The sequence below is a fragment of the Schistosoma mansoni genome (genome assembly GCF_000237925.1).
Source record: "Schistosoma mansoni, WGS project CABG00000000 data, supercontig 0218, strain Puerto Rico, whole genome shotgun sequence".
In the NCBI taxonomy this organism is placed as follows: Eukaryota; Metazoa; Platyhelminthes; class Trematoda; order Strigeidida; family Schistosomatidae; genus Schistosoma; species Schistosoma mansoni.
The window spans coordinates 124,564-138,242 of record NW_017386085.1 but is presented as its reverse complement, the minus strand read 5'-3'; the positions used below and the strand labels follow the sequence as shown (position 1 = coordinate 138,242).

General features: G+C 32.0%; 1 protein-coding gene across 2 annotated transcripts in view; it reads right to left on the bottom strand.

Moving 5' to 3' along the window:
• The window catches only part of Smp_160650.1 (smad1, 5, 8, and, putative), a gene marked incomplete at both ends in the record, with an annotated part of 51,719 nt that overhangs the window by 18,102 nt on the left and 19,938 nt on the right, over positions 1-13,679 (bottom strand). For both annotated transcript variants that reach the window (XM_018792287.1, XM_018792298.1), the window contains one exon: positions 7,689-7,953. In XM_018792287.1, the coding sequence (XP_018647250.1) occupies positions 7,689-7,953 (265 nt within the window). The remainder of the gene's footprint in view (positions 1-7,688; positions 7,954-13,679) is intronic.

Below are 13,679 nucleotides of genomic sequence, written 5' to 3'. Positions count from 1 at the left end.
TGAGCATTCTCAATCAGTTTTGGGTAGCAATCGATACTTAAAACATAATTGATAAGCTCGTCTAGATGTTCCCTACACTGATTTCTACTTTCAGAAAGTTTGACCAGATAGATACTTGCAGTTTAGGGACAGTGCATGTCACTGAGCTCTAATCAAACCTCCCATCCAGTTGAGTCATTTCTACTTTCGATGGTAGATCAATGGAGGTTGAATAGCTTCCCGAACATCTTCACGTATAAGAATAACCAACTCACATTATTCACTGCCACTTCACGGACCCCGTAGCAGTCTCTGTAGTTAGTACCTCTCCAATCTTTTCTAATAATACGTTTATTTGATGATATTCTAATTGTTCTGTGAAATCACCAAAGATGTCGCATCATCTTCATACCAGAAGAGGGTAACTCAGGTTAAAAACAACCCTCAAGATGTGACTTCGAAGTTGTGGTGGACCTCAGCAAAAGAGCTTAGTTAAAATATAACAATACGCAAAGTTACCAACAATATATCAAAAGAATTAACACTACAAACCTAAGCGTGTGTCTATGATTAACGCAAAAGGTAACAAATTACAGTTAAATTATAAAAAGGTATATTGAGCAACAAAATGGTAACAGTGTTATGAAATGAATGTTACTTGTAAGCTGCTTTCTGAGATAACAACCACAAATAAGCTCACTTGGTTAACAAAGGTTCTTCTGCACGTGATGGCACCAACAGCAAAATGAAGAAGATTAGATCCAGTAGTATTATTCAGTAATGATCCGGGCCAAATCTCCAACGTAGTGTGGAATGGACTAAAAGGATGTTATAATACTATTATAATCTTCAACCAAAGGCCGTGGCCGTTAAAGCAGAAGAATAGACGGCGGATACAACGTTTATATTTTAAGAATCGCGGTAGTGAAGAAGTGTTATATATAACCGAACAAAAGTATTTGTTTCTTTACCATTGATACAGAAAAACAACAGATATTGCATATAAGTGTGGTTACATAAAAAGTGTGACAAATAGGAAAAATATGTGATCTTTAATTTGTTGTTACAAAAAATCACTAGATATAAATGTCACTATAAAGTAAGCTAGGAGGTCATAGCATTCCTTTCCAACTGGAGTAGATCCACAACCCGCACTGGCAATCTGCACTCAACTATTAAAATGTGAGTTTATTTAAAACTTCTACTGCATAGCTTTAGCCAACCACTTTTTCTCTGACAAAGGCTATGACTAGTTTGTTCAAGTGTAAACCTCAAAAAGTCAAGTTTTTTTTTTTGAAACACAAAGATATCGTAACATAGCGTTCAAAATCTCTGGAATTCCCGAAAAGAATCTGCATAACATGCGAATTGATCAGTTACATACGTGTACAAGCAAATAAATTAAGACACAAAAGGTTGTTGATAGAAGTGTGCCAGAAAGGAAATAGATTTTTATTTCGGTGATTAATGGGTAGAAGAAAACTAAGTGGTTTTGCAGTTAGATAAAAATAGATAATGAGAGTGGAGGAATAAAAGAAGTATTTAACAAATTTAAAATGATCCCCTAGTCGAATGTAGAAATTTTAATTATTTACTAAAAAAGGAAAGATGAAAACAAAGAAATTGATTTTCTTTTAACAACAAACTAATGATTGAGAATGAGGTAAATCAAATAGTAACTTATCCATGAACAGTTTTACAACGTTAAACACTAAGATATTAGATACAGAATAAAATTTATCCTATTGAATAAAATTAAATAAATTCAGCATTTCACACTATAGTCTGGTTCGAGTTCCTACAAGAAAATAATCAAAATCACAATTATTAAGGATAAACACAATCTAACTTAAATTGAACTAGTTTATGACAAAAAGTTTCTATATTTATACATCATCGATTTACATTCACTCTAAACCATTTCCATATAATTTTTCATCAAATTTTTAGAGAGAACCAAAAAATCTCAGCAGTTCAGATAATAAACAGGCCTTATAGCTTGTTCTCTTTAAACAAATATTCCTTGAGGTGTTCATACATTTGATTTGGTAACTTGTTAAACATTGCAAAGATAGATTTTAAAAACTCCATTTAACTGACTCGTATCATTTGTGTATCTTTATATTACTTACTAGAAAATTACAGTCGAAAAACGACAAACTGAAGCTCGATAAGACTTATTTTAATAGAAAGTTGGTTTATAGTATTTTCGTTGCAATTTGACTTTAATAAATTCACGTCAATAAGCTCTGTTTTGCTTGTCATTTAAGATATTTTCTTATACTGTTTAGGCTTCACATTTGTCCGAATTGACACTGAAATACAATAGTAACACTAACCATAACGTCAGCAGTTAAAACCAATCTATTTTCTTGATTAATAGCAAATCGCAATGTATAAATATCATAATGAAACTAGACTTCTAGAGCTTATAGAAATCTTGGCAGTGAAGAAATGCAAGCTGATGAAATTGTTCATAGGCTCCCATTAAAGTTGGTTGAACCATACCACGTCTTATCAGCAGTAATTTTACGATTTTCCATAGGCCATTCAATATTTGTCAGTATTTTACATACTAGAGCTCCGTGGTATATTTTATCGTCTTAAAGTTGTTTGATTTATTTTCATATTTGTCTCTTTAGGAATGAGGATAAATAAGATGATCACACAAAGCAAACATCACTTCTAAATCGGCGAAGCTTTATTGTTTTCCAAATAATTTTTGACTTCACATTTTACACCTGATATCAAAACCTTTTCATACAAGAGACCGACATTATATCTTCTTAACGATTACTGGCAGAGATATCTAACCACTCTGTCAAGTACTCAGTAATCAGCTTCAGTATGAAGTTCCGAAAACGTCTAAGCCACTCTGTAACCACGTGGTCATATAACTTTTACCGTTTGTACCAGGAAATTGAGTAAAACTTAGTTCACGAATGAACACACTAATGATATATCTATACAGATAATTTCATCGTCATTGGTATTCTTTTTACTGCTCTTTTGGTGACTGATTAGAGGTAGTGAATATATTTTTACAATTTGCGTCAGGACATTTATTACACTCTATTGCGAAAATACAAGTGATTGTGTTCTCTGTCTACGTACTCACAATGAAGTCAGTAGTTTAAATTTAATTGAAAAATAAACGAAATTTGAGCAAATAATTTTTGTAACTTCGTCGTTACGCTTCACAGTTATAAGTCCATAACTATTGTGTTGTTTTGAAAACGCCAGAATAATGCATGCTAGTGAATCAGAAAGCAACTGTAACCCAGCTATTAAATTCACCAAAGAACATTAGAGTGATAACTTTGTAGCTCTTCATGATGTCCTAGTTTCTAGGAGAATAGACGGTTCCATAGAAAGAAAGTTATTGAGAAAGAATACATGAACTGTTTAGTATACCCATTTTCTTAGCTTTACATCCGTTCGATACAACATAAATCTCGCTAGATTTCTCAGCCATAGAATCAGACTATGGTGTTCTGAGAAAAGTGTATATGAGGAAACAGATAAACTAAAAAATACATTATGGAAAAACGGCTTTTGTTATTTTGTTAAAAAACATCTTTCAGAACGGCGAAATGGGACAAACTGAAACATGGTCGGCGAGAAATCCTCCTGTTTAAAGCTCAATGTTGAAGGGGATATAGAGAGTCACATTTTAACATGTCAATTTAAAAGACCTATTGAAAGGACATTGTACGTCATCAAGTTACATGTAATCTCTACTAAACCAGTACTCACATGACCAATCGAGGTCAGGTTACTGATAATGGGCTCCTCCATGTGTGTATACCGATTAAAATGCTCCTGTAGAACTAGTTATATAAAAAGTACTTAGAGGGCTTTATTCTTGTGTGGTTGTGAACATTAACCAGAATAGTTGGGGAAACAGGTCACGAAATCTTTTAACGGAGCCATATTTCCCCACTTCGTAGATATTGGAAATTATATTGAAATAGATGAAGCATTCTCTGTCTTGTATCAGGTCCCAAACAATCCACCTAGCGCAGCTATATTATAACTCATCAACATAGCTGAAACCATCTGAATCAACTCCTGAAAACGTAACTTTAGTGTTAAATAGAGGATTGTTCAGCCTTTCTGTTTACCTTGATCCACGACTAGATATTAAAAACCATTTCTCCTTCTTCCTCACTGTTAATATCTGTTTATATCTGCTCTGCATCCTTCTTGATTTACTCATTCAACCTTCCAAATTTACATGAATTTTTCATCATAATTACCTTGTTAAAACCTCGCTTATTATATATTATATTCACTCATCATTATTAATAAATTAACTTTGTATTGTTTACATGAATCTCCCCATTGATGTTTAGGACTGCATTTGATCAGTCTCTTGTTGCCATATGGGCATCCTCTGCGAATTGCCTCGATATTGCGTGACGTCACATTATAAGCAAAGACGGATGGCGGTTAGCAGTGAAGTCCAGGATGAGCGTTTCGCCCTATTTGGGACTCGTCAGCTGGATATGCCTGCACACAGAGTTGATGTTCACTCCGGCAATCCTCACAGGATACACATATGTCAATAACAGATTGAACAATTACAGTACTAAACAACAGTCGGAAGATGCAAACAGACAATACCGAGTGAATTTAAACTTCACCTCATCGCACAAGCAAGTGGCTGTCAGGACTCAATAACTAAGTGGATAACGTGATGGCTTTTGAGTCGAAAGGCAGTGGGTTCGAGTCCCAGAATGAACATCAACTCTGAGATGCAGGTGCACCCAGCTGACGAGTCCCAAATAGGACGAAACGCGCATCCTGATTTCAATGTTAGTCACCACCCATTTTCGCCATTATCGGTATTGTTATTAGAACTATTATTATTATTTCTATTAACAGGACAAAACTCTTCTACTATGCATTTTGTTCTACTATTGTTATTATATTGATTATAACTTGACACTACACAACGAATTATGTTGACTTTTTGTAAATGATATTCCCAACTTACAAACGACACGATTTTGAAGTATTTATGCCGTAACAGGTGAAAGAGTTCACCAATTTTAACATATAATATTAAATAACTGGCATGCCTTGTTTTGACCTTTGTAAAAATAACACAAGAATTATGGACTTATAACTGTGAAGTCCGATGACATAGTTACTGAAAACAATTATTCGCTCAAATGCCCTTCGTTTTCGAGTATTCTGTGGGGATTTGTAAACTCAGTTAGTGGTAAATTGGAGAACAAGGAAGCCACGTCTGGAGATATCATTTAAGTTCGTATGCTTCACCTTGGAAGTGAAATCAAGTGTCTTTAACGCTTCTGTTGACGACTAGTTTGTGTAAGGGACCTAGGATTTAAACGAACCACTTTGTAAATTAACATCGTATTGTTTGTTTGAATCTTCCCATTTATGTTATTGAACTGCGACTGGTCAGTCTCTAATTGGCATATATGCATACTGTGCGGATGGCCTCCATATAGCCTAAATTCACAAGCATTATAAGCAAAGATGGACAGTGGCTAGCAGTGGAATTCAGGATGCGCGTTTAGTTCTGTTCGGGACTCGTCAGCTGGATGTACCTGCATCTTAGAGTTGATGTTCACTCTGGGACTCGAACCCAGTACCGTTGGCTTCAAACACCATCACGTTATCAACTTAGCTGCTGAGTCCTGATAGCCACTTTCTTTTGCCATGGTGTGAAGTTTAAATTCACTTCACACGAGTCCCAAATAGGACGAAATGCGCGTTCTGGATTCCACTGCTAGCTACTATCCATCTTTGCGAACCACTTTGTAGTTTTATGGTGTGGGGGATTATACATATCTAAGACTGGATGAAGAGTAAGTCCTGACTTGTCGACTTTGGGTAAACCATAGAGTGTTCGATCCAGTGGGTTTAAGTGCATTGTGAGTAGCTGTAGTAAGAATTCCTTCATTTCTTTAATTCTTTGGGCAAATAATTCAGTAGCTTCTCTGATTTCATATTAATATCCTTAACGTCGTCGAGTTTTTGAAATTTAGTCGGATCATTCAAAATTGAGTCCACTTTATCAATGTAATCAGCTTTATTAATTAGAACCAACCATCCTCCTTTGTTTGCTTATGATCAGAGTGTTATCTTTTCTAAGCACATGTAAAGAATCTCGATGTTTTTTGGTAAGTGGTGATTTCATGGTATATTTACTATTTTTGTATTGTTGGCAGATGTTAACCAACGTGATCTTAAATCTAGGAAGTTCATCGAGTCAGGTAGGAACCAAATCTGTTGTTTGTGAAAATAGTTTCTCAAACTTCACATCAGTATCTAGTAAATTTGTTTTATTTCCGTAGTCAAAGTGTGGTGTGGTCTACTTATATCCATATAAGTAGTATATGGCGATGGTCAAACATAGAATGTATTTTGGCAGAAGACCGATAAGGAAAGAACTAAAATGAAGCGCGATTGTTAGGAAATTGCATGAATAATGGAATTAGAGAAGATGAACTGATATTTACAGAAGGAACAGTGAAGATTGAGACAATTGGTTGTTAATTTGCAAATTAACTGTTCATTGTATGGTTATCAGAATTTAGTGAGACAGTCCCCAACTGGTGTTTGTTCACTACAAAAGAATCCAGGGTCGAGCGACAAAGCCTCTAACTGCACTTTATCTAACGTAACACTGGAAAATTGTGAAATTCTCCATTTCATTTTCAAGGTGGAACATACGAACGTAAATGCGAAACGGATAATATCTCTAGATATGGCTTCCTTGTTCACCAATGTACCGTTAACTGAAACTATTGACCTTATGTGTCAATAACTACTTAAGAAACAGTTTTGAAACTGTTTACATTTAATTATTTCACCTTTTAAATCAGGTTGTTTACAATGGACTTAATTCGATCACTTTCAAACACTGTATATTACTCGTATATATATATTACAAAAGTATGTTTATCCAATGAAATCACTTGGGTTCATAAGAAAACACACGATTCTCTTGGAATAATGAGAATTTGTAGCTATGAGTAAAACTAATCGAAAATAAGAGCATGATGATCACTTTTACTTAGACTAAGTGTAGATGATGTTATGCATAATGAAAATGAAGGAAGCACAATTAAACCAACGTGCTCAGAGAACCACAATCCTAAGAACTCTCTTATTCTATGATCCAGAATAACTTGTCTAAGTACTTTTTTCATAAATAAAATTCTTTGAAATTGTTATACTGAAATTAACAATTACACGGATTATATTTGTTATTTAAAAGACAATGTTATCATTTCATTTAAACGATAAATATTCATTCTATTTGATTATCCATGTTTATTACCATTTTGAAGATATTCTTACATGATTAATAATAATAATATTATAATTACTATGCATAAAAATAAAAAGTATTTATCATGAATACAGTCGAATTCTTTGAAATTTCAGATTATTTCATTGAATATGTTCTTCCATCTATTTAAATATGACTTTTTATCTGGATTATACAGTTTTATTGCGTTATCAAAATGGATTTTCGAGGATTATGTTCACTATGAACTATTTTTTAAAAAAGTGATTATGCTAAGTAATCTTGTTATTTGGTAGACATTACTATTGTTTTCAGTGTTAGTGTTGAGGCGGTTGTTGTTGTTGTTGTTGTTGTATAGCTTGCATTTGATATGAATGATAATAATGTTGATCAGAATATCGATGAAAAGTATAATGTTTACCTGGTTTTATTAATTTAAATGTATGATTTTTATTTGGTGGATGTGAATACCATTTATTTTGTTTTTCAACATGTGGACACATTAATGAACGTAGATAAGATTTAAAACGATGAATAAGACGATAAAATCCTTTACGAAATTGACGTCCAGTCATATAAATAAAAAATGTTAAACCATTATTAATAAAGAATAAAAAACGACATAATTCTTCAGCCATATGTTCAGGACGATAATTTTCAGCTTTTGTAAGATCTACCACATTGAACTGAAACGGAGATAAAATAATGACATAATAATGAATGTAATATTACTGTACAACTTCAGTTTATATTTGTTCAATAAAAGACTAAAGGAATAAATTACCAACTTCAAATAGAATGTTTGTTTGTCTTAGTTTATTTCAAAAGCGATGTCTACAAAAAAACAGCCTATAAAAAGGTAAACAAAAGTTAAGTATTATTATTAAATGTATTAAATGTTGCCTATCATTATTTTTGCAGCAAAATCCGACCTAAGGCCTCTTCGTGGCGCTGCTGGATAGTAGGGGGAAACCCTGCTAGCTAACCTTGGCAGTCGCATATATGTTCATGAAGGACTGGCCTTCATATGAGGTATGAGCTGATGAGTTAATCGTATCTAAAGTAAGTTATTAAGTCACTTATCACAACGATTGTTACTCACGTTGCCTGACAGATTATGAATAACTAGATCTCAGCTCAGTGACCGAAGTGTCTGTGACCCCAGATGAACAACGAGTACATGTCTTCACGAGATCGTGTATATGATGAACTATTTAAATATTTTTAAATCATACTGAAACAGTCACTTAACATTTTCTGATTATAAGTAGTTCTCAGACTCATGTCAGTTCATGATTATTGCAAGCTTCATAATTTTTGCTGAATTTATCCTATCCCACTGGGTAATTAACAACATTTATGATAACGCTTATATCTTGCGTGATATTCACAATACAGTTCCCTATTCGATAGTTTATTCAGAAATACTGTTTAGTAATATTTATATGTTCAAAGTCACTCTTGAAAAAAAAGAAAATCATAAAACACTAAAGTTTGTTGTCGGGTCTATTTCACATTCATCACGTGAAATTATTTAAGTTATACATAAACCAAACTTATTTATTACTTAAAATATCTCTTAACAAGAGCAGATCGAATAAATGAACTAAATACAGAAATTCACTTGGTGTAGTTTACTTGTATCGTCTCATTGTTATTTAGGACTGTAATTGATCAGTCTCTTATTGCCATATGTACATCCTGTGAACATCAAATCCGTGGTGCGGGTACATCCGGCTGACGAGTCCCAAATAGGACGAAACGCGCGTCATTGATTCCACTGCTAACCGCCATCCATCTTTGCTCATAAATACAGAAATGTTGATAATCGTACTAAACAATAAACTTTATTCGAAACTTAATACAAAGTGATTAGCGTTAGATATCTAATAGAATTAATGATTTGAACCAATCATATATCGGTATGTATAAATACTTTTGGTGATATATGTGTTATTACATAGTACAGAATTTATGTTTATTAGTTTATTGTAAAGCTATAAAGTGACCCGTTACTTTATATTAGAATCATCTTTACAAATGAATGAATAAAGATCTAATTTTTGTTTTAGTTATTAACCTTCTTACTGCATTCTATCACAAATAAATACAACATGAATGAGCTACTTTTTTGTTACATTAGCAGAATTACGTCATTAAATTAATTAGGTTGTATCAGGAAGTAGCTAAATGGAAAATCAATATTTTCTAATTCATCATTAATCAGTAAGCTGAAAACATTTCTACTTCAGATTCATGTTGCTATATATTTGGAAAAACATTTCTACTTCAGATTCATGTTGCTATATATTTGGAATAATTTTATTGAATAATGAATTCTGTCATTGAACCAGTTAGCATATATATATATATATATATATATATATATATATATATATATATATATATATATATATATATATATATATATATATATATATATATATACGGTTCTATCAGCTATAATGCCAAAACTGTATTTACCCAAATGGATGAGTGAATTTCGCGCACAAATCCGAGATTTGTTATCTTATACCTGATTGAATCGTCCATAAATTATAGTCTCGCGGAATGATTTTTTTACTCGGAAAAAGACTTAAATCTAACACATTTTTTTGTATATCTCATGTGTATGTCATTTACAAAGTACAAGTTAGTTTACTTGTTTTTCAGCTATAGTTTTTTTAAGGCTAGTAATTCCTTCAAATTAGGTAGCTAATGTTTAGACCTGAAACTTATTGATTGTAAGTCAAGTTCTTTGAGCACTTAGCTATTATCCTATGAATTCTTTAAATGAATCACATTGTAATTAAAGTGTGAATAGAGATTGAAACATATGACTGTATTCCACTAGGATATAAGTTGCTTTCAATGCAAAAAAGTATTTCTAACAACTGTGGATAGGTCGAAACGAATTATGAAGCAAATCACGTGGGCTACATAATGGTCATTATGTTGCTAAGTGACTTTCCCTACTCCAACAATCTTTATTTTTTATATTTATCTCATCAACATTAGTGGATATAGATTTATACATCTATCTGTTAAATATGTTCACATTTGAAAGTGGTTTAGAGCAAAACTGTCACGAACAGTGCATAATTCAATTCTTTACAAATAGCGAATTTGTACATTCAGATTGACATATTTAGAAAATAACTAACAGGATATTTTTGGTAGCCAGTAATTCTTAACCTGAGTACCTTTATATTTCATTCCTTATTTAACCATTAGCCGATGCTTCTGATTAACACTCATAAGTTGTTTTTTCTGGATAGAAAGGTGCAAATCAATGTACAAATTTAATTTTTTTCATATGGCTTTGTTCAATATTATATTTTTAGTAAAATATAGAATTCTCAGTACAAAGTATTTCAATAAGTCTCCTTTTCTTATTTCTTGATCAGTCTTGATGATAAATATCGAATGATCGCCAGTTAGATGTTAATAGTTCAGGAATCGACATCTGAATAATGTATACCCTTTTCGATACATATTGCCAGCCACCATGATGTCGCTGATTGTACCGTTTTGTAAACTGTACCATACTTGTCTATCAATTCTACTCAATAATTTAATCAAGCTGCTTAAAGTTTCTAAAATCTGCAAAAGTGATGTGTATTATCAGTATGGTGTATCCAACGTCCTGTACAATGATAGATATCAGTGTAAATGTGCAATATGATTTTTCATCAATCTATCAATAAAAGTGAATCATGGAGTGTGATTATTCAACTACCATACTACTTATAAACCAGTCCTTTGTTAAAGTAGGTTATTAATATTTCCCTTAAGAATTTAGTTCAAACCGTTCAAGTAGCACTCAATATTTCAAGCTCTACGTGTTTATTTATGTAGGTATTTTGAGGATGATGTAATGTGTAGTAAATATTGATTTTACCTAATGAATAACTTCAATAATAAACCTTCGAAATTTCTATTTTCAACACTACAATTAGGATGCTAAGAAAGAAACTGTGTTTATGATAAATAAAGCTTTAAATTTTACTAGGATATTTTATTATTTACCGAAAAAACTATAGAATAACTATCATATTTAAAATGTACCTTAATGATCTTAAATAACCGATCTGAATGCTTAAAGTAGAACAAGATTGTATGGTTTTCATTATCGTTGTTGCTGTTATGAAAGCTATGTTACTCCACTCCTGAAACATTTAGGCATAGTCACTATACTATATCTTTATCCTGATTATCAGTTAACTATATATATATATATACTCTATTTGAAAAATCATATCAAAACTCATTAGAAGGATGCCATATGTATATAATATCTTTCAATTTAGTTGCATAACTACCCAACTAATTGTTTGGGGTTATCTGTTAATTTCGTTGGTTTTGTACCAACAATTCACGTAAACTGACTCTCAATACGTCCTACTCAGAAATATAAATTCTATATTTAGATTTGTGCAGAGCTAAAGATTTACTTATCTGATACAATTACTTCTCTTTAAAATCTGATTTCTTTAACTGATATTAGATAACTATAAAAATATTTGTAATAAATTTCTATCTTTACATATATATTTATTAGTGTGTAAAAAGACGTGAGTACAATCTGGTGGATAGGTGTAATGAAATTAACGGTTTACAAAGAAGATTCAGTTTATTATTGCTTACATACAAAAAGGTCTATAACCAGATGTCCATATACAGTGATGAATACCAGATATATATGACAAACAAATATAGTAATTTTTTGGCCATTTAACTACTTATATAAACTTCGATCACATACTGATACTAAGAAATGAACCATTAATAATAAACTATTCATCGAAATCTTATTTATTCTAGCTTGAATTACATATGCTCAGCTCACCAGCGAACGTGAAATCTAATTTAAAAAATTCAGATCTGATGACGACCCTTATTTTGAAATGTAGTATATTTGTTTCAAGTTAGGCTGTTAGTTAGTTTCATCAATAAGTTTGTGTTTCATCTATAACTTCATTAATTCCTCTGCAAATACCCTCCAAGCATATATATATATATATAAACACTTTTGATAATACTACACTTTATTTTGTTGTGAATATAAAACAGCCTCATTTGATTGCAAACTGTATTACTCGTTAGTTAGCAAGACAATGAGTGAGGTGTCAGAGTAAGTAATTATTACACTCATTTCGGTTTTAAATTTTTAAGATATGCGTTACCGAGTTTCTTCCTAGTTACCTTATATATTTAAGTAGTATATCATCTTATCACTTGAGTAAGAACTGAAAATATAAACTATTCTGAAATCTTTATATGATGCATTGAACAAATTCATTCACATGATGTTCAACTCTCTACCCCAGAGATAAATATTTTAATCTGTATTGTGATTAAATGTTGAATTATTCACAGTTCAATTTGAGTATATATATATATATATATATAAACGGAATGATGTATATTTTATTGATTCATCTATATTTTTGGCCAACTGTCATCTTTCTTTCCAATTCAACAATTTTTTTTATTGTCAGATTCATATGATTATGGAATAAAAAAAAAAGCTTAAACAATCCTGAGTAAACATTGAAAACACACAACCATATGGTATAACAATATGAAATTGAATAATGAAAGAAATTTGTTCATATACAAGAGTTATAATTTGATATAAATTTATAACTGTCATACATTTTTATATAAAAATTATTGTAATATGTTTATAACACCTCAATCACTAATTCCGATATCTGATTGAGGATCAACATAGTGTAAAGTTTCGATTATAACCAATTTTTCAAGAGGAATGTTTGGTTTCTTTTTTTAAGAACTGTTTAAATGTATTTTTCCATTCATGATCTTAATCAAAACTCAACAATCTCCACAACTCTATACTGATAATTATTATTACTCGCCAATGACTAGTTTCAAGTTGGGTTTCCTGGAGTTCTAGTGAGAAGTCATGATCAGTGGAGTTCAGTCCGTGTCGATTGGAAACAGTTATCCACCTCAGACAATGAATAAAGGGTTGAGCAAGATCATGGATCGATGGAATTAAAATATTAACACCGTCGGATGCTTGCCAGCTCAGTGGTCTAGAGGATAAGTGTTCGCGCGTAACACCGAAGGTCCTGGGTTCCAATCTGGTGTGCGAGTTCGTTCATGTGTACTGCTGGGATAGGGGTCCACACTAGAATAAAATGGCTGTCCACTGCTTCCAGGTTTTCGATGGTGGCCTAATATTGGACCATTCATGATCTCAACTGTCTTTTTGTTTATAGGTTACTTAATGGTAGATCTTCATTCTTTTATCCTTTTATCCTGAAAGTTACAGTCATTCAATTGGAATAAGTATATATAAAATAATTTTAATTATTTCAGTTTAACCAATTCATCATACATATAAATAAATGGAAGCTATGTGGGCATTTGATCTAGCCAATCT